Source organism: Neoarius graeffei, chromosome 16 (genome assembly GCF_027579695.1).
Source record: "Neoarius graeffei isolate fNeoGra1 chromosome 16, fNeoGra1.pri, whole genome shotgun sequence".
Classification (NCBI taxonomy): domain Eukaryota; kingdom Metazoa; phylum Chordata; class Actinopteri; order Siluriformes; family Ariidae; genus Neoarius; species Neoarius graeffei.
Genome location: NC_083584.1, coordinates 3,691,196 through 3,710,215, shown reverse-complemented (window position 1 = coordinate 3,710,215; position 19,020 = coordinate 3,691,196). Strand labels below are relative to the sequence as shown.

Sequence of the window (19,020 nt, the reverse complement as noted above, 5' to 3'; positions counted from 1 at the left end):
TGGCAAAGTCGTCAATAAGGTCATTGAAGTCCAGCTTCTTTGCAAGTTCGCGCTCTATAGAGAGCATAGCCAGCCCATTGAGCCTCTCCTGTGACATGTTTGAGCGCAGGTAGTTGAGAAACCAAAATGATTGTTTACGGGATGGAACTGGGCCTCAATGAGAACGGAGTTATGGCTTTCCCAAAATCTGAACATAGAAGCATCACCACTAGTGATGTGTACAGTGAGTTTTTCAGTGTATTTTTTTGTCTTGTTTTTCATAAACGTCCTTTCCGTACTCGATTTAGAATGTTACAAAAAAAATTGACACCCTCCCAACCACGTAACATTAACCTATCTGACCTGGGGGCTGACACGTTTATTACGGATAAACCAAAAGGATTTCAACGTTCCCTGGATATAGAACTGGACCGAGAAGATTTCAAAATCTTAACGTGTAAGCAACAACAATAAAACAGAGGTTGTTTTATTCATTTAGGGCTTATTAGGCTACTTTCATTAATTGCGCTTTTCATACAGGCCTATCATTTTTCACTTGAGCAAGGGAATTGTTTGAAGAGTATCCAGTGTAAGCGAAAGTTTAATGTTTTGCAACAGACTAACCTCAAAACACCCCATTCGTTACATTAAACTCTATCTAGCTGGCAATTTCACATGCCGTCGTATCTACACGGGATGATTTCCAACAAAATAAGGTTTAATTAACAAGAGGCAGCGTTCCACGGGCTTTCAGCTAACCGGAGTCCAGCTCAGCGCAGCTCAGTAAGCGTGCCTAAAACATTTGGATATGATTGCCACATACATATACACATACAAACAGCCACTCAAACCTCCACTGCCAAGCCTCTACCTCTCCAACGCCAGATCCATGTAAACAACACGGACGATTTGGAATTACCTTATTCTATTCTATAATCGGCTGGTCAGTGCTATACTCAATACTTAAGTGACTTACCCATCCAGTGAGGATTATTTTCTTGTTTACAAGATGCCACATCTGAGTCGCTGACAAATCCTGAATTTCTGTAAAGATAACTGTGCAGAGATTTATAAGCACGCAGTGCTTCACCACTGAACAGCGAGGGAAAGTTAATGAGGTAATTATACACGTCTGGGTATTCCGCTGGCAGTTCAAAATCCGGTCGTGAAAACTCCGTCCGGTAAGCCATAAGGGTCACAAATCTGTAGATCGTTTATTTTAGACATATATCTAGTTATCTGTTCATTAGAAAAATGAGCCGTGTAGTCCGTCGGTTGAAATTGATCCATTCTGTACACGAGTGCAGCAGTATTCAGCGGTGTTTTTGACCGACACGATGGGGGTTGTGTACTTTCCGGTCACGTGACTGCAAGATCTCTATAGTGCCCTGTTATTTGGCGCCTTAATCAAAGACCAAACCATTTCTGCATTAGGGGTGGTAGGTGGGTTCTTGAATCTATTTTCGAAGACAATAAAGGTAAAGAACCAGAAATCATTCATTGAATGCAAATATAGCACATTTTTCTCCCCCAAATCAACACATTTTGAAATGAAACAGAATGATTAATGGCATCTTCATGAGGGACCAGTTCTGGGCCCCCCCTCATGCCTGGGCCCGGGACAAAATACCCGGTTGTCCCCCCCTGTCGACGGCCCTGCGCCTGTCTGTAGATCACATGACCTTTGCTCGTCTTCCGATTTTGATTCTTCCCAATCTTTTGGAATTGTATACCTGCTTATTGTTTTTAGAATAAACACACTCTTCCAGCGATGGCGTCCGTCTACCGCCACTTACACGACAGTTTTACTGAATCAATGTTCAAACCTTTCCAGCAGATCTTCAAGTGGGATGTCTGCACTGACCTGAGCACCTTTTTCAGTGGCGCTATAATTGCAGGCGGACACGAATGCTGATGTGTGATTCTGACTGGGATTGTGTGTGGAGGGATGAGTATGGGATAGTTTTATATTGGCTGTGACTGGTTTTCATGCATGTGAAGTGAACGTTAAATATCGCATGTGTTTGCGTTACGTTTGTCACCATTTTGTCGCCAATTGGTTTTCCGCGAGAATCACGTTGAATTCCCGCGTGTTATCGCTGTCGTCACGTGGTACATCAAATATGGCTGCGCCCGTAGCCGCGATTGTTTCTGAGCAGCGGTAAACGTTTTCCATCGTTTGAAATGCTTGATACTTTAAAAAAAAAAAAAAGACTGCTTGTATTTTTCCAACACTTCAGAAATGTTCAGGGTTGGACGGGCGACCGGAAACAAACTTTTTTTGATAGACCTTGTGACGTTTTAAAAATAAATAATAATGCTTCTAATAAGCGCTCTGTGAAAGGCTGTTTTCACCACCTGAATAAAACCTTTTATTAGACAGACACGAGTGTTTTACTGGGAAACACGCCACTCGTATTTTTCATATGAAACCCATCCTGGAGCTGAGGGACACATACAGAGGATATTACACGGTGGCACAAAGACATGAAGTTTATCTTCGAGCGGTGAATGTATAGATCACGAGTGAGCGAAGTGAACAAGTCAAATATTTTTCAACACGAGAAGATAAACTTCAGATCTTCAATCCAACGTGTGATTTTTCTTTTTATTATATCGACACGTTCACAAACAAAAAGTCCCCAAATTTATCAAAACAACTCACTGATTTCCTCACGAGTGACAGATAGAGATTTACGTCTCGGTTTTGGTTCTCCATGTCCCGGATGGAGCTCGGATGAAAAACACGAGCGGTGGATTTCCCAGTAAAACACTCGTGTCTGCGTCATATTTCCCGATATTTCACCCCGATGACGTCACTCCCAGCGTTTCCCCGCTGATTAGACGCGCGTTGTCAAAATGGCGAACCAGTTCAAAATTAAAACTCTTTTGATTAACTTGTGTCCATATAATATAAAGAACATTACACGCTCACTTCGCTCACTCGTGATATGTACATTCACCACTCGAAGATAAATTTCAGATCTTCGTGCCACCGTGTAATATCCTCTATTTATCAGGTCACTAATAACAGTAAAGTTTTGTGGAATTATAATTTTGTATTACTGCAAACTCCACATGGCTCTACAGGCCCAGCGTCTGTGTAATTACATTTCAGCTACAACACAAATTTAATGTGGAGGGATGTGAACAAAAAACCCTCACACTGCACTCAGTGAAGGTTTTACACAGAAAAAACCCCTCAGTGTTTACGGGACATCGGAGCCTGCAATAGTGGTGTAATTTGTAAATATTGTAAATAAACTGTTAGTATAAAGTTCTGTTTGATTATTTGTTCAGTTTTGGAAATGTGGTGTTTGTGAGTCTCGTTAGCTGGCTGTCACTTCCATCTTCAGCTCACAGCTTCCACACTTCTTGGGACAAAATGGCAGAATGTGAGACGTAAACATTTTTCTCCTGAAATGACATCAACTGGTTTCGACTTCTTTAATAGCTGAACTTCAGTTTTATTCAATTCTACATGCAGCTGTTTTCCCCTCATTTATCTACTGATCTATTTGTATTAACACACTCTGGATCACCTGAAACTCAAAACATCCCAAAGTGCGTTTCTGTCAAAGTGCTTTCAGTTTCTCTCTTTCTAACAGTGGAACAGTAGAACAGTTCTATTCAGCTTTACTTACACGGCTTTCCTGGATGCTGCAATCACAGGCATCACCTTCACAAGAACCCAATCTGGTATCTTCTTTGTCCTGGTATATTTACTCAGATCAAACTCCTCCAGCTCCTGTGCTGAAGTCAGTAACACAAACACCAGAGCAGACCACTGTGAAGGAGAGAGTTCACTTCGTTTCCCAGATTTCAGGTAGCGTTGGATTTCCTCCACGAGAGAATCATCACCCAGTTCATTCAGACAGTGGAACAGATTGATGGATTTTTCTGCAGGAAGATCATCTCTACTGATCATCTCCTTAATGTACTTAACTGTTTCCTCTTTGCTCTGGGAGTTACTTCCTGTCTGTGTTACTAAGGCATCTAAGAGTTTCTGATTGGACTCCAGTGAGAGACCCAGAAGAAAGCGGAGGAACAGATCCAGATGTCCAGTCTCAGATTTTAACGTCTGATCTACAGCCCTCCTGTGTACATCTGAAACTGTCTCAAAGGACCGACTCTGATCAAGAACATTTCTCTTTTCCTTCATGAAGGTCAGATGTACATACAGAGCTGCGAGATGATCCTGAATGCTCAGATGAACAAAGCAGTACACTTTACTCTGGTGAAGCCCAGGCTCCTCTCTGAAGATCTGTGTACACACACCTGAGTACACTGCTGCTTCTGTCACATCAATGCCACACCCTCGCAGGTCTTCCTCATAGAAGATCAGGTTGCCTTTCTTCAGCTGCTCAAAAGCCAGTTGTCCCAGTTTGAGCAGCATTTCTTCATCACTCTCCTGCTTCTTTGAGTATTTTTCTCTGATGACGTTTGTCTGAATGATGAGGAAGTGTGTGTACATTTGAGTCAGAGTCTTGGGGATCTCTCCACTCTCTGCTTCACCCAACATTCTCTCGAGGACAGCGGCTGAAATCCAGCAGAAGACTGGGATGTGACACATGATGTACAGGCTTCTTAATGACTTCAGGTGTGTGATGATGTTCTCGGCCAGGCTCTGATCACTGACCCTCTTCCTGAAGTACTCCTCCTTCTGGGGGTCATTGAACCCTCGTACCTCTGTGACTCGATGGACGTACTCGGAGGGGATTTGATCAGCTGCTGCTGGTCGGGAGGTGATCCAGACGAGAGCAGAGGGAAGCAGATTCCCTTTGATCAGGTTTATCAGCAGCACACGCACCGATGCTGATTCAGTTACATCACAAACTCTCACTGTGTTCCGGAAATCCAGAGGGAAACGACACTCGTCCAATCCATCAAAAATGAACAGAACCTTTTCCAACCTGGACATTTCTGTTTCTCTGGTTTCCTTAAAGCAGACATGAAGGAGCTCCATCAGACTCAGGTTTTGGTCCTTCATCAGATTCAGCTCTCTGAAAGGAAGTGGAAATATGAGGGGGACGTCCTGATTTGCTTTCCCTTCAGCCCAGTCCACAATGAACTTCTGCACAGAGACTGTTTTTCCGATACCAGCCACGCCCTTTGTCACTACAGTTCTGATGGGTTCGTCTTCTTCAGATAAGGGCTTAAAGATGTCGCTGCATTTGATTGGTGTTTCCTCTGTTGTTTTTCTCCTGGACGCTGCCTCAATCCATCTCACCTCATGTTCTTTATTGACGTCTCCACTGTCTCCGTCTGTGATGTAGAGCTCGGTGTAGATCTCATTCAGGAGCGCTCGCGTTTCCGGCTTTATCATCACTCCATTTAACCACTGAAACTTCTTCATCAGATTTAATCTGAACTTTTTCTGGAATTCATTTACAGCAGGAGATTCTGGGGCATGTCTGTGTGACGGGGTGAAATAAGAAGACGCGGTGAGATCTGGGCTCCAATTATTACAGTTTAACATCACAGTTTTTTCTGACTGGTTCCCACAGATAACCGTTCTTTAGGATGCTAACACTATGGATTTACCGGATTTGATTGTATCTTTTCCACTGAGCTCTATATAAAACCTGGAGAGCTCAGAGCCTATTCCCCGCTGTAGAGACGAGTGAAGCCGCCTGGCCGCCATATTACCACTCCCATCGCGTGTCTCTGGCTTGTGTGTTAAACCGTGGTATCTCATCAAATTTGCCCCAAGAAAAGTACCTCCTGACTCCGCCCCCTTTCATTACCTCCTCTTATTTTCTCAACTTGACCCCCATTCCTGACACATCTTTATCGCTCTCTGCTTCACTGTTAGTATTTTTTTTCCCTTTTCCAGTTCAGTCTCTGATCATTTTTTTCATGGCTCTTTTTTTTACTAGAGCGGCAGCTACAATTATCAACAGTCCATAATTATCGACACCTTTTCAGATTTACCAATAAAAACAAACAAACAAACAAACAATCGTACAAAGCTGAGTTTCAGTTACAGCAGTTATTATCGGTTAATTAATAAACCGGAAGACCCCACCCCCACCCTTTGATCTTGTCGTCTGATGACAGCTCGTTACCTGAGACGGAATTTCTTTTAGCACGATCAGCAAGTTGAGGAAAACCCGGACGTTATCATCGCAGGGAAGCATGGTGCAAAGATCATGGACATGTTTTTACTGATCAAATTCACCGATATTTCATGATCTCCTCGTCAAAACCTACTTTATTTCTTACTCTTTCATTTACAGCCGCCATTTTGTATCTAAACGCACGTTTGAGAAGTCACGTGAGGTGTCGATAATAGTGATCACTTTCACCGGTGTCCACCATTATCGACACCCTGTGGGATTAAGGGACATTTACGACTGTTATGGATCGATCTCTGTGTGTAACATTGTTGAAGTAGATGAAGTGCTTTAAAAAAATAAAAGTGCTGTGATTTATAATAATTTTTTTCTGATTTATAACAGAATGGAATGTTTATAGAGTATTTGGAATCCGATTGAAATCAGTAGAATTAGACCTGAATTAAATTCCTAACGTAAAAAAAAAAAATTACATGCTTGAAATATTCAGATTTTTCTATTCCATTCAGAATTTTTTTCAGTTTGTTGTAAATATCGACCACATATTACAAGATCAGTGGACATTTTATTTTTTGGTTCGAGGAATGACATGCGACCTTTGACCTGGATTTTCATGTGGTTACAATGTCAACTGCCTGTTGTCAACGCATTTATTGGTAAACGACAAAACTAGAAATTAATACAAACAACAACAACGAATGACTAACAAAATGTGATTTACGAAAATCCTTCGAAAGTGGAACAAAAAGATTTTCTGACGCAGGTTAAACATCAGTTGATTTGTTTACAAACATTAGAATTACCTCCTCATTTATGTCAACACCAACATCCATATATTTATATAAAAGATTTTATATTTAGTACAAGTCTACGTAAAACAAATTTTAAATTAAAGCTGTCTTGTTAACTTAATAGTATGTACGATTTTTTAAAAATAAAACCATCTGAATGGCAATAATTGTGGAACGGTGTCGATAACTGTGGACAAAGGTGTCGATAATTGTGGAACGGAGTCACGTGATCTGATACGCTAAATAATCAGGAATCAACTCATTTTTCCCAGTGGAAGTTTGAGTAATTATTCATGCACAATTTACAGATTGAAAGTCTCTTCCACTTTTGCAACGACCAAAAGATCGTTAAGGTGTCGATAATTGTAGCCGCCGCTCTATAATTCTTTTTACGGAGATTATTTCAGTTCCTGTCGCTTTCTCCTTCATACATTTCTTCTTCCTTTTTTTTATATTTTATAGACAGACATTGGCTTTGATCTAGTCAGGAACATTTGCATCGATAATCTGACACAGTCACAGTGTTCATCCCAGATATCAATGTCAGATTTTCAACAAAAACAGACAAGACGATCAGACAGTTTTTCCCCTCTCTTCCTATAGGGGGTCCACGCAAACGGCGCTGTGCACACACGTGTAAAAATGATCACACGCTAGCCATCAATACTCACAGGTGAAATGTCCGTCCACAACCTTTGACCTGACGATTTGTACAGTTCACTGCTGCACATGTAGGCATTTTTCTTCTCATTTTTCTCACCGACTACATAAATAACTCGTCCAATTTTGTGGAGCTTCCAGTCGTCTAAATGACAGTTCCGCTCCGTGATGGGAGTGGTAAGATGGCGGCCAGCTGGCTTCACCCTGACGAGCCTATGAGCTCTCCAGATTTTATATAGAGCTCAGTGATGTTTTCTATAATCTAATCCTGTAGATAATAACAGCAGAGAGGTTTAGAATACCAGAGCGTCAGTGTCACGGTCATGTTGTTGGGTTTGATCTTACCCTGTATCTGTGATGAAGATCTTTTCTCTTCTGTCTCCTGCCTTCTGTAAAACACTGAGAACAAAAATAGTAGCTGTTAAAGACAACAACTTTAATCCCTTTAATACTGGAGTCTCAGATTTAGTCCCAATTTTACTGCAATAAATGGAGCAAGTGAATAATTATTTAGAGAACACAGAACTAAATACAGCAGCATTGTGGACCTGGAGAAAAATCTGTCCCTGTTTTAATTTTAGGCTTCTAGATTTTTTTCTCCCTTCTTCCGACAGGCCCCTCCAAAAGTACTGGAACAGCAAGGCCAGCTCTTTTGTTTTTGCTTTACACTGAAGACATTTGGGTTTGAGATCCAGAGATGAAGGAGATAAGAGATCAGAATTTCAGCTGGTTCAGTTCTTTTTGCTTAGATTACCATTTCTGGCTTTAGCATTCAAAACATTAGCCATAAGACATTTTCACCTGAATAAATGTTTACACTATTTCCTCTAAAGCATTTACTGAAAGCATTGTAGCATCACTAAAGACCAAGGAACTATAATAAACATCAAAACAGCTGCTAATGACAGTGGAGCACATCCATTACTGTGACTTTAACTCCGAGAATTATGGGATGTTACCTGTGCCCAGGTGACGGGTTTCCAGTTTTAAAGTCCCAGGGAACATCCATAGACTCATCGCTCTTCATGGAGACACAGCTGGGTTCTGGTGAGTCTGATCTCTTCATCTGGACTTCACTGTACAGCATTATAGACACGCCATTAAATAAACCATTTACACTTTTTGAATGATTTGTTATTTTGACTTAATTTGACCAACAGTGAACAGTGGAATGAGTCTTTATTGTTTATTTAAGTGATTTTGTTCACCATTACTCTGACTTTTATTGTCACATCCAGATGAATTTACTTCCTGATGATGTACGTGACACTGTGAAACACTGAACTGCACAGTTATTGATATTAATTACTCTAAAATGTTTACTGAAAGTACTGTAGCAGGATTATGGCCTAATTAAAATATAACAAACTGATAAATATCAAAATTCTGCTAATGATCTGAACTGGATAAAGGAATGTGTAACACGGCCTTTCACTCTGCAGTGACTTTAACTCTGAGAATTATGGGATGTTACCTGTGTCCAGGTGACGGGTTTCCAGTTTTAAAGTCCCAGGGAAAATCCATAGACTCATCGCTCTTCATGGAGACACAGCTGGGTTCTGGTGAGTCTGAGCTCTTCATCTGGACTTTACTGTACAGCATTATAGAGTGGACATGAGACAGTTTTTCTTACGCAGAATTCCGACACAAAATACTGGCGAGATGAATTTGTATCATATCATATTTCACCATATTTCTGTTCAATATTCATTATGACCTCCACCTCTTCTTACACACTCGGCAGCAGCAGCAGAGGGAGTAGCATATGTGACGACACTAATTTGGAATTTTAATCATTTAAAGCACAATTTACCATCAAACAATCTTTCTACGTTAAAGGGGACCGGTACAGCATTTAAACATGATCGATATCGATAGTACAAGCCCAAATTATAATAACGCACACACACACACAGCCACCTGATTAGCCATCATAAGTAGCTTTAAGTGCTTAACGGTCCAAAACATGTCAAGTTTTATTGCACATGGACAACCAATATGACGTCAAGTCGCTGATGGCCAGGTAGCGGAAGTTAAGTGCAGACAATGTAAACATACTTGCGAGCCTGGATTTAGTCAGATGAAAAAGAGTCATCTTCAAGTCAGCAGTATGGACGAGCCGATTTATTTATTTATTGCGCGTGTTAATGCAGATATAGACATGCAGTGTGCCACAATAGTGTATATGGTCTAAATATAGGCTTGTGACAGCTCGAAGCTGAGTGAGAGTTTATAGCAGGTGAAGCGTGGAGCACCGCACAATTCAATTTGTCTCTTTATTTACAGAAGATAGATGGGTTTTTAATTTGCTTGAAAAATAAAAATCACGTGGGATTATTTACTAACACATTTTACACTCATCTGGAGCTCTGCTTTTAGGCAGTGCCAAAATATATACATTCTCTTTGAACGTCTGTACTATTCCAGCTCATCGGCTTGCACGGGCTGAACCCCTTTTCCGTAGACGGTGTTGGAATATTGTTGGCACAGCATCGAGTTTGAGTTGAACATGACCTGCGTAGCCCAAGAGCTCGGCCTGGAGATTCCTTTCAAAGCAGTCGGACTCAAAATGGTCCTCACAAACAGAATTTCTGCCAAAGGACAGTTTCTAAAGTGTGACCTGTTCAAGTTGTGTAGCCACTGTTTAGCAAGTCGTTTACGTCGCTCGGCTGTCAGCAATGGAACACAGAAAAAACACTTTCCCGTATTATCATGGTGATTATTTTTGCAACCACAGGTTTTGCACCCTGCTATTTTTCAACAAGGTTTTGTTCATCCGGCAACATCGCGGTGTCGGGAGCAGCGAGCCAATCAAGATACAGGAAACCTATCGATGATTCTACGTCATGTTGACCTCTGACACCGCCCACAAAATGGAAATATGGTTGCGCCCTTAAGTGAGCGTGAATATTAAAAAAAAAGAATTTTAAAGCACTGATTTATGCAACACAGTGTGACAATACAGCGCAGTCAAAATGCATTCGTGCAAAATATGTAATATTTCTCTCCTCTGTTTATTTTTCGCCGTGGGTTCCCTTTGTAAAGGAAATTTACTTTCAAATAATCTTTCTCCATCTCATCAGTCTGGTCCTGTGAAGCCTGTTTTGGGATACGACTCGTATCGTGGCTTTAGTGTATCGGCTCATACCTACTCTTTACGGTTTAACTGCTTTATTATTTTATAAGAACATCATTTTACTGACAGTGAACAGAATCTGAATGTTTAAAGTGGTGACTGAGAACTTTTCATTCGGAGGATAAATTTGTGTTCAGTTATTCTTCTCATATCTACTCACTCCATATTTCAGATAAGAACAGTTAATGACTAAAATATTAGAACATGGCAGTTTACCGGTTTTCTGAGGGTGGGGTCACATTATCTGTGTCCAGATCCCGGCTCTCCATTTGGGACTCCCTAAAGTGAATGACGCATGAAATGGAATGACGAATGACAGGTAGTAAATTTGAACAATAAATGGTCCCTTGTCATTCAGATTCTTACAAATGGAATAACGATTGAAATCTTTAGTTTTAGACCTTAACTTTTTTTTTAGACTTTAACTTAACCTAAAAGTATGTCATTCCACTTAGAAACCCTGTCATTCCATTTCTTAAAGGCGATATCACTGATAACATTAGCTAAAAGTATGTCATTCACCTAAAAACACTGTCATTCCATTTGTAAAAGGTTATACCACTGATAATATAACCTCTCTGTTTGTCTCGTCCGACCTGCTGTTAAATTTGTTGCATTGTTGTCTCGTTTGTCTAAATGTTATATGTTTTTACATTTTGCGCGACACTCAAAATCACAATTTTAAGTTTGGATAAAATTATACATGTTTTGATAGACTTTTAGTTACCTGCAACCTGCTGCGTTGGGAGAAGCTAAGGCTAAAATTTAAGGCTACCTGTAGCACTATACTGGGCCGCCAACATTAATCAACACGTACTCCTTGTCGGTAATTCGGCGATTGGAAAGTCGCTGTTGTTCCCTGAAGGTCTTCATGGATTACAAACTTGTGGAGCTCGGGGATTACCGTGACTGTGAGGGCAGCTGCAGCTCAGGTTGGTGATTTTCGCCTTTTTTCCTGGGCTTGTGGGCTGTCTGCCTGTTGAGCTGCATCGGGTCATCAGCACCAGTCGATTACTCGCTCCGGAAAGCGAACGACAACCGATTGGAAAGTCATAGTTGTTGGATACTGGGCTTGCTGGGGCCCGTGGGTTATCATGGCAGCGGGACACTTGCAGTTAAGGTTGGTGATTTTTTGCCTCATCTGAATTCTCCAGCTGCGTATTTCCCACGTTCTCGCGCTGCTGTTGGCTTTGTCTGTTGTCTGCTCCTCCGCAGAGAGGAGGGGGGTGTCTGTACGACTTCCATAACATCACGGCACGAGCATCATGAAGGTACTGTTTTTTTATGTAGTTATCCACATTTTTGGGCTATCTTCAGGGAATTCAGAAGGCAACGCAAGTGTCTTGATGCATCTTCATATGCATCTCCCATCAAAACACACGGACACCCTGTTTATATCTTGGGTGGCTAGTCTTATGACATTGGATATTGTGCCAAAGATCTCATTCATCTTTGCTATTATGCCTGAGAGCATAGCCTTTCCATCTAAGTCTGTATTGTACTCTCCAAACAAACAGTGTAGTCCCCCATTAAAAAATCTAAGGCAACGATTTCTGGTGATGTTGTTGCTTTTATTGGCCGGAATAAATCCAAATCCTGGCCCTGCTGAAACTGTTCTTACTCCTCTGGAATTTTCAAGTCGGTCAGGCCTGGGGATTGTGCATTTAAATGTTCGCAGTTTATTGCCAAAATTGGACCAAGTACAGATTTGGGCCAACACGACCAAAGCAGATATCTTGGTTATCTCTGAGACGTGGCTTAAAAAATCCATATCAAATCACGATATTGCCTTGGTAGGGTATAACGTATTCCGAACTGATCGTAAAAGTAAAGGGGGCGGGGTTGCATTGTATATTAAGTCAAACTTACACGCATCTGTTCTTAAATCAGTTTCTCTTCCTAAACAGTTTGAATTGTTGGCTATTGATCTGGAATATGGAAAGGATTGTCACTTGTGTTTAGTCGGCTGCTATAGACCACCTGCAGCTATTAGTGATGCTCTATCCTCATTATCGGCTGTCTTAACTGACCTACTGACCAAGGATTTTGTTTTATTGGGCGATTTAAATTGGGACTGGATGTCAACGAACTCAGATCAGTTCAAAGCCTTTTGTGACTCTGTGAATCTCACTCAACTGATTGAATCATCTACACGACTTAATCATAAGAATCCCAGCAAGTCCAGTTTATTAGATGTTATACTCACAAACAAACCCCATAAGTATACTCATATTGGGGTTTTTCCTGATGATGTCAGTGATCACTGTGCGATAGTTGCTATAAGAAACTGCAAAATTCCCAAAGCAAAACCTAGGATTGTTATAAAGAGGAACTTTAAGCTGTTTGATATGCAAGGCTTTTTGCACGATCTGTTTTTAGCTGACTGGGACAGGATATTGTTAATACCTGATGTGTCCATTGCTTGGCAGTATTTCCACACCTTGTTTCAGAAAATTGTGAACAGGCATGCACCTGTTAAGAAATTCGGAGTAAAAGGCCGTGACAATTCATGGTTTTCGAATGAATTATCTGAACTTATTCATGAAAGAAATTTGGCCTGGGCCACAGCCAGGAAGTCGGACTCAGAAAGGGATTGGGTAGCTTTTAGAGCGTTGAGAAATAAATGCACAGCACTGATACGCAGATTAAAATCTGATTATTATCTAAATGAAACTTCACAAAATATTAATAATCCTCTTAAATTTTGGAAAACTATAAAGTTTCTTTCTCCTTTGACATTATGTAATGACTTTCCTGATTATATTTTATTAAATGATCAGTCTATTACAAATAAGCTTGATATTGTAAATAGTTTTAATAAGCATTTTATTTCTTCAGGGTCAATTTTTAAAGAATCTTCTGTGAGTGATGCACCAAACTTATCTCCTCCTTTGAGAAGAAATGGTCCTATATTTAACTTTTCAGCCATCACAAGAAATGAGGTTGTAAAGGCCCTAAAAAATCTGGTTGTTAAGAAGTCTGCAGGGCCCGATGAAATTGAGCCTTATTTCTTAAAATTAGCTGCGGAGATTATTGCTGGGCCACTGTCTTATATTTTCAATTTATCACTAGAACAGAATGTTGTCCCAGATGTCTGGAAATCTGCTTTGGTTGTACCCCTGCTGAAAGGTGGCGATCCAACCATTTTAGATAATTATAGACCAATATCTAAGCTGTCAATTATTGCCAAAATTCTTGAATCTATTGTTAGTGAACAACTAAAGGATTTTCTGGTTAGTAAATGCATTCTGTCTAAGTTTCAGTCAGGCTTTAGAAAGAACCATAGTACAGTAACTACTACTATGAAAGTTTTAAATGATGTCATTTGTGCGTTAGATTGTGGAAAATCCTGTGCTGCAGTGTTTATTGATTTGACTAAAGCCTTTGATACTGTCAATCATAGGATCCTTTTATCACGTCTTTATAGTATTGGTCTTTCAGAGTCCACAGTAGGTTGGATTTCTAACTACCTAAATGATAGGACCCAGAGGGTACAAATTAAGGGGTTACTTTCTGACAGGCTTAATGTTGACACTGGGGTGCCACAGGGGTCTATTTTGGGCCCCCTGCTATTTACATTATATATTAATAATCTTGGTGATAATTTATCTGATGCAAGTATACACTTGTATGCAGATGATACTGTAATTTATTGTTCTGCACCCTCTATTGACAGGTGCATTTTAAAGCTGCAGGAAGCATTTGTAAGGGTTCAGCACAATCTTTTATCACTGAAATTGGTATTAAATGATAAGAAAACTAAATATATGATCTTTTCAAGGAGCCGGAAGTGTATTTCTTCTATACCAACTCTTTATACGCTGCAGGGCAGATCCATAGAATTGGTCTCCTCCTACAAATATTTAGGCTTTGTGTTGGAGGAAGATCTATCTTTTAAACTCCATGTAAAACAATTGCTTTTCAAGCTAAGATTAAAATTGGGGTTTTATTATCGCAATAGTGCTTGCTTTTCTCAGTCTGCCAGAAAAAAGTTGGTAGAAGCTACATTTTTACCTGTTCTAGATTATGGGGATATTTTTTATAGAAACACCACTAAGGCACTTTTACAATCTTTAGATTCTGTTTATCATTCCGCGTTAAGATTTATATCTCGTAAAAATCACTCTACGCACCACTGTGTACTGTATAATCTAGTAGGCTGGCCATCATTACATATTAGACGGCATAAGCATTGGCTCCTCTTTGTATATAAGGCGATACTTGGTCAGTTTCCTTTGTATATCTGTAGTCTTTTATCTTTTAGCAATCAAGGGTATAATCTACGCTCAAGTAGTTACATTCTTTTAAATGTCCCTAAAATGAAGACAGAATTAGGTAAAACTGCTTTTAGTTATTGTGCCTCAGCTGCGTGGAATGAGATTCAAAAATCACTCAGACTTGCTAGTTTTATGTCTGTCAACGATTTCAAATTTTATCTTAATCATACATTCAATACTGTTTGCACTTGTTTTTAACTTTTGATCTTGTTTTATGTATTTATTTAACTATACATTGTTTTCTATGTATTTACTATACCACACATGCAAAATTGTTTGCACTTGTTTTATTTTTGATTTTGTTTTATGTATTTTCTTTTGTATTGTATTCTATATTTTATATTTATTTAAATTTTTTTCTGTTTTTCTTGTATCTTGTGTGTTGTATTGTAATGTGTGCTGCTGCCTTGGCCAGGGCTCACTTGTAAAAGAGATATTTATCTCAATGTGATTTTGTTTCCCTGGTTAAACAAAGGTAAATAAATAAATAAAAGTATGTCATTCCACCTAGAAACAATGTCATTCAATTTGTAAAAGGTGATATCACTGATAACATTAGCTTCAAATATGTCATTCCACCTAAAAAACAATGTCATTCCATTTGTAAAAGGTGATATCAACGATAACATAACCTAAAAGTATGTCATTCCACCCAAATTCACTGCCATTCCATTTGTAAAAGGTGATATCACTGACAACATTAGCTCAAAGTAAGTCAATACATATAGAAACCCTGTCATTCCATTTGTAAAAGCTGATATCCCACCAACCACCCACTTATCTTATCCTAGGGAGGTCTAAAACTAAAGATTTCAATCGTTATTCCATTTATAAGAATCTGAATGACAAGGGACCATTTATTGTTCAAATCACTAGCTGTCATTCGTCATTCCATTTCATGCGTCATTCACTTTAGGGAGTCCCGCACCAGCGACTGCACGAACTGAGTCAGCGCTGTAAACCGGAACTAGGAAATCTTCCCGCCTGTTGCCAGATACTGCTGACGTTTTCCAGCCCAAAATATGTTCAAAACCCGCCAAAACGCACTTAAAACCGCCCAATCTGGCAACACAAAAATCTTCCTGGAAGTTCCTTTCAGCACCGAGATGTCACGCGAGTGCGTGACGTTTTTGTTTTCTTTCCCCTTTGGCAGCCTCTCGCGTTACTGCCTGAGGGACAGGGAGAAAACCACCGGAAAAGGTTTTAAACAAACACAACAAACGCAAGTCAGAAGATGACCATAAAATACTCGATAGTTACGATATAATAATTTTATGTATCGCACACAGGATTTTCAGCGATATATCGAGTATATTCGATATATCGCACAGCCCTATGTGAACCCTTGCTTGTTTTTCTCTGTCTCCTTCTGTGGTGTAACAGGACGGTGGAGGATTTACTGCAGAGAGGTGCAGAACCCAACCTGCTGCTCAGTGAAGGCGTGGCCGCGGTGCATCTGGCTGCAGGGAAGGAATCAGAAAAAGGACTGCGGTGCCTTAAAGTGCTCCTGCAGAACGGCGCTGATCCAAACCTCAGGTCAGGGATAGAGCGGATAAAAATGATTTATTCTTGAATTTCTTTCTTTTAACTTGATTGGGAATATTTGGTTTGAAATGATATTCCCTTTTTCATTCTTTTTCCCTCTCCTTTTGTTCCGTCCTGTCTTTTTCATTCTTTTTTTTTTCTGCCTGTTTGAGATTTGATTTATTTTTTACAACCCCGATTCCAAAAAAGTTGGGACAAAGTACAAATTGTAAATAAAAACGGAATGCAATGATGTGGAAGTTTCAAAATTCCATATTTTATTCAGAATAGAACATAGATGACATATCAAATGTTTAAACTGAGAAAATGTATCATTTAAAGAGAAAAATTAGGTGATTTTAAATTTCATGACAACAACACATCTCAAAAAAGTTGGGACAAGGCCATGTTTCCCACTGTGAGACATCCCCTTTTCTCTTTACAACAGTCTGTAAACGTCTGGGGACTGAGGAGACAAGTTGCTCAAGTTTAGGGATAGGAATGTTAACCCATTCTTGTCTAATGTAGGATTCTAGTTGCTCAACTGTCTTAGGTCTTTTTTGTCGTATCTTCCGTTTCATGATGCGCCAAATGTTTTCTATGGGTGAAAGATCTGGACTGCAGGCTGGCCAGTTCAGTACCCGGACCCTTCTTCTACGCAGCCATGATGCTGTAATTGATGCAGTATGTGGTTTGGCATTGTCATGTTGGAAAATGCAAGGTCTTCCCTGAAAGAGACGTCGTCTGGATGGGAGCATATGTTGCTCTAGAACCTGGATATACCTTTCAGCATTGATGGTGTCTTTCCAGATGTGTAAGCTGCCCATGCCACACGCACTAATGCAACCCCATATCATCAGAGATGCAGGCTTCTGAACTGAGCGCTGATAACAACTTGGGTCGTCCTTCTCCTCTTTAGTCTGAATGACACGGCGTCCCTGATTTCCATAAAGAACTTCAAATTTTGATTCGTCTGACCACAGAACAGTTTTCCACTTTGCCACAGTCCATTTTAAATGAGCCTTGGCCCAGAGAAGACGTCTGCGCTTCTGGATCGTGTTTAGATACGGCTTCTTCTTTGAACTATAGAGATTTAGCTGGCAACGGCGGATGGCACGGTGAATTGTGTTCACAGATAATGTTCTCTGGAAATATTCCTGAGCCCATTTTGTGATTTCCAATACAGAAGCATGCCTGTATGTGATGCAGTGCCGTCTAAGGGCCCGAAGATCACGGGCACCCAGTATGGTTTTCTGGCCTTGACCCTTATGCACAGAGATTCTTCCAGATTCTCTGAATCTTTTGATGATATTATGCACTGTAGACAGGGCCATCGACAGGGGGGGACAACCGGGTATTTTGTCCCGGGCCCAGGCATGAGGGGGGGCCCAGAACTGGTCCCTCATGAAGATGCCATTAATCATTCTGTTTCATTTCAAAATGTGTTGATTTGGGGGAGAAAAATGTGCTATATTTGCATTCAATGAATGATTTCTGGTTCTTTTGCCTTTATTGTCTTCGAAAATAGATTCAAGAACCCACTTACCACCCCTAATGCAGAAATGGTTTGGTCTTTGATTAAGGCGCCAAATAACACGGCACTATTCCATCATAACGCTTCGACAATAAGCGTGCAAGCCCGTTTGCCAACATGCACAAGTCAGGAGCAAAGAAAAGAAAAGAGAAAAAGAGATGAAGAAGCCAAGAGCCTCAGGGGCTCACTGCATAGATATTTTAGAAAAGATTCAGATGATGCAGCAGGTGGTGAAGGCAGTGGGGCAGCTGAGCCAGGTAAGACACAGATAACTTTTTTCCAGCCCCGTAATGTAACCCCAGCACGCACGACGCGCCATTCATAATTATAAAGTAGGGGATAGCAGGGTACACTGAGTGAACACTGAAATGCACAGGGCATTGAATTATTTCATAAACATATCGGTTTAATAACACTGTGTTGCATATATCTCAATGAAGCAAAGAATAGCACATTGGCCCGCAATCATATCCAAATGTTTTAGGCACGCTTGCTGAGCTGGACTCCGGTTAGCTGAAAGCCCGTGGAACGCTGCCTCTTGTTAATTAAACCTTATTTTGTTGGAAATCATCCCGTGTAGATACGACGGCATGTGAAATTGCCAGCTAGATAGAGTTTAATGTAACGAATGGGGTGTTTTGAGGTTAGTCTGTTGCAAAACATTAAACTTTCGCTTAGACTGGATACTCTTCAAACAATTCCCTTGCTCAAGTGAAAAATGATAGGCCTGTACGAAAAGCGCAATTAATGAAAGTAGCCTAATAAGCCCTAAATGAATAAAACAACCTCTGTTTTATTGTTGTTGCTTACACGTTAAGATTTTGAAATCTTCTCGGTCCAGTTCTATATCCAGGGAACGTTGTAATCCTTTTGGTTTATCCGTAATAAACATGTCAGCTCCCAGGTCAGATAGGTTAATGTTACGTGGTTGGGAGGGTGTCAATTTTTTTTGTAACATTCTAAATCGAGTACGGAAAGGACGTTTATGAAAAACAAGACAAAAAAATACACTGAAAAACTCACTGTACACATCACTAGTGGT

At 40.3% G+C, this 19,020-nt stretch overlaps 1 protein-coding gene across 22 annotated transcripts in view; it reads right to left on the bottom strand.

Annotated features, from left to right (window-relative positions):
• The window catches only part of LOC132900331 (NACHT, LRR and PYD domains-containing protein 12-like), a 664,923-nt gene that overhangs the window by 641,810 nt on the left and 4,093 nt on the right, over positions 1-19,020 (bottom strand). For 14 of the 22 annotated variants that reach the window (XM_060942339.1, XM_060942346.1, XM_060942357.1 and 11 more), the window contains exons 3-5: positions 8,982-9,098; positions 8,467-8,583; positions 7,853-7,906 (exon numbers count right to left, since the gene is read on the bottom strand). The exons of 3 other annotated variants lie outside the window; for them this stretch is intronic. In XM_060942339.1, coding sequence (XP_060798322.1) covers positions 7,853-7,906; positions 8,467-8,583; positions 8,982-9,098 — 288 coding nt within the window. 5 more of the 22 variants (XM_060942350.1, XM_060942341.1, XM_060942358.1 and 2 more) reach the window with 3 other exon arrangements.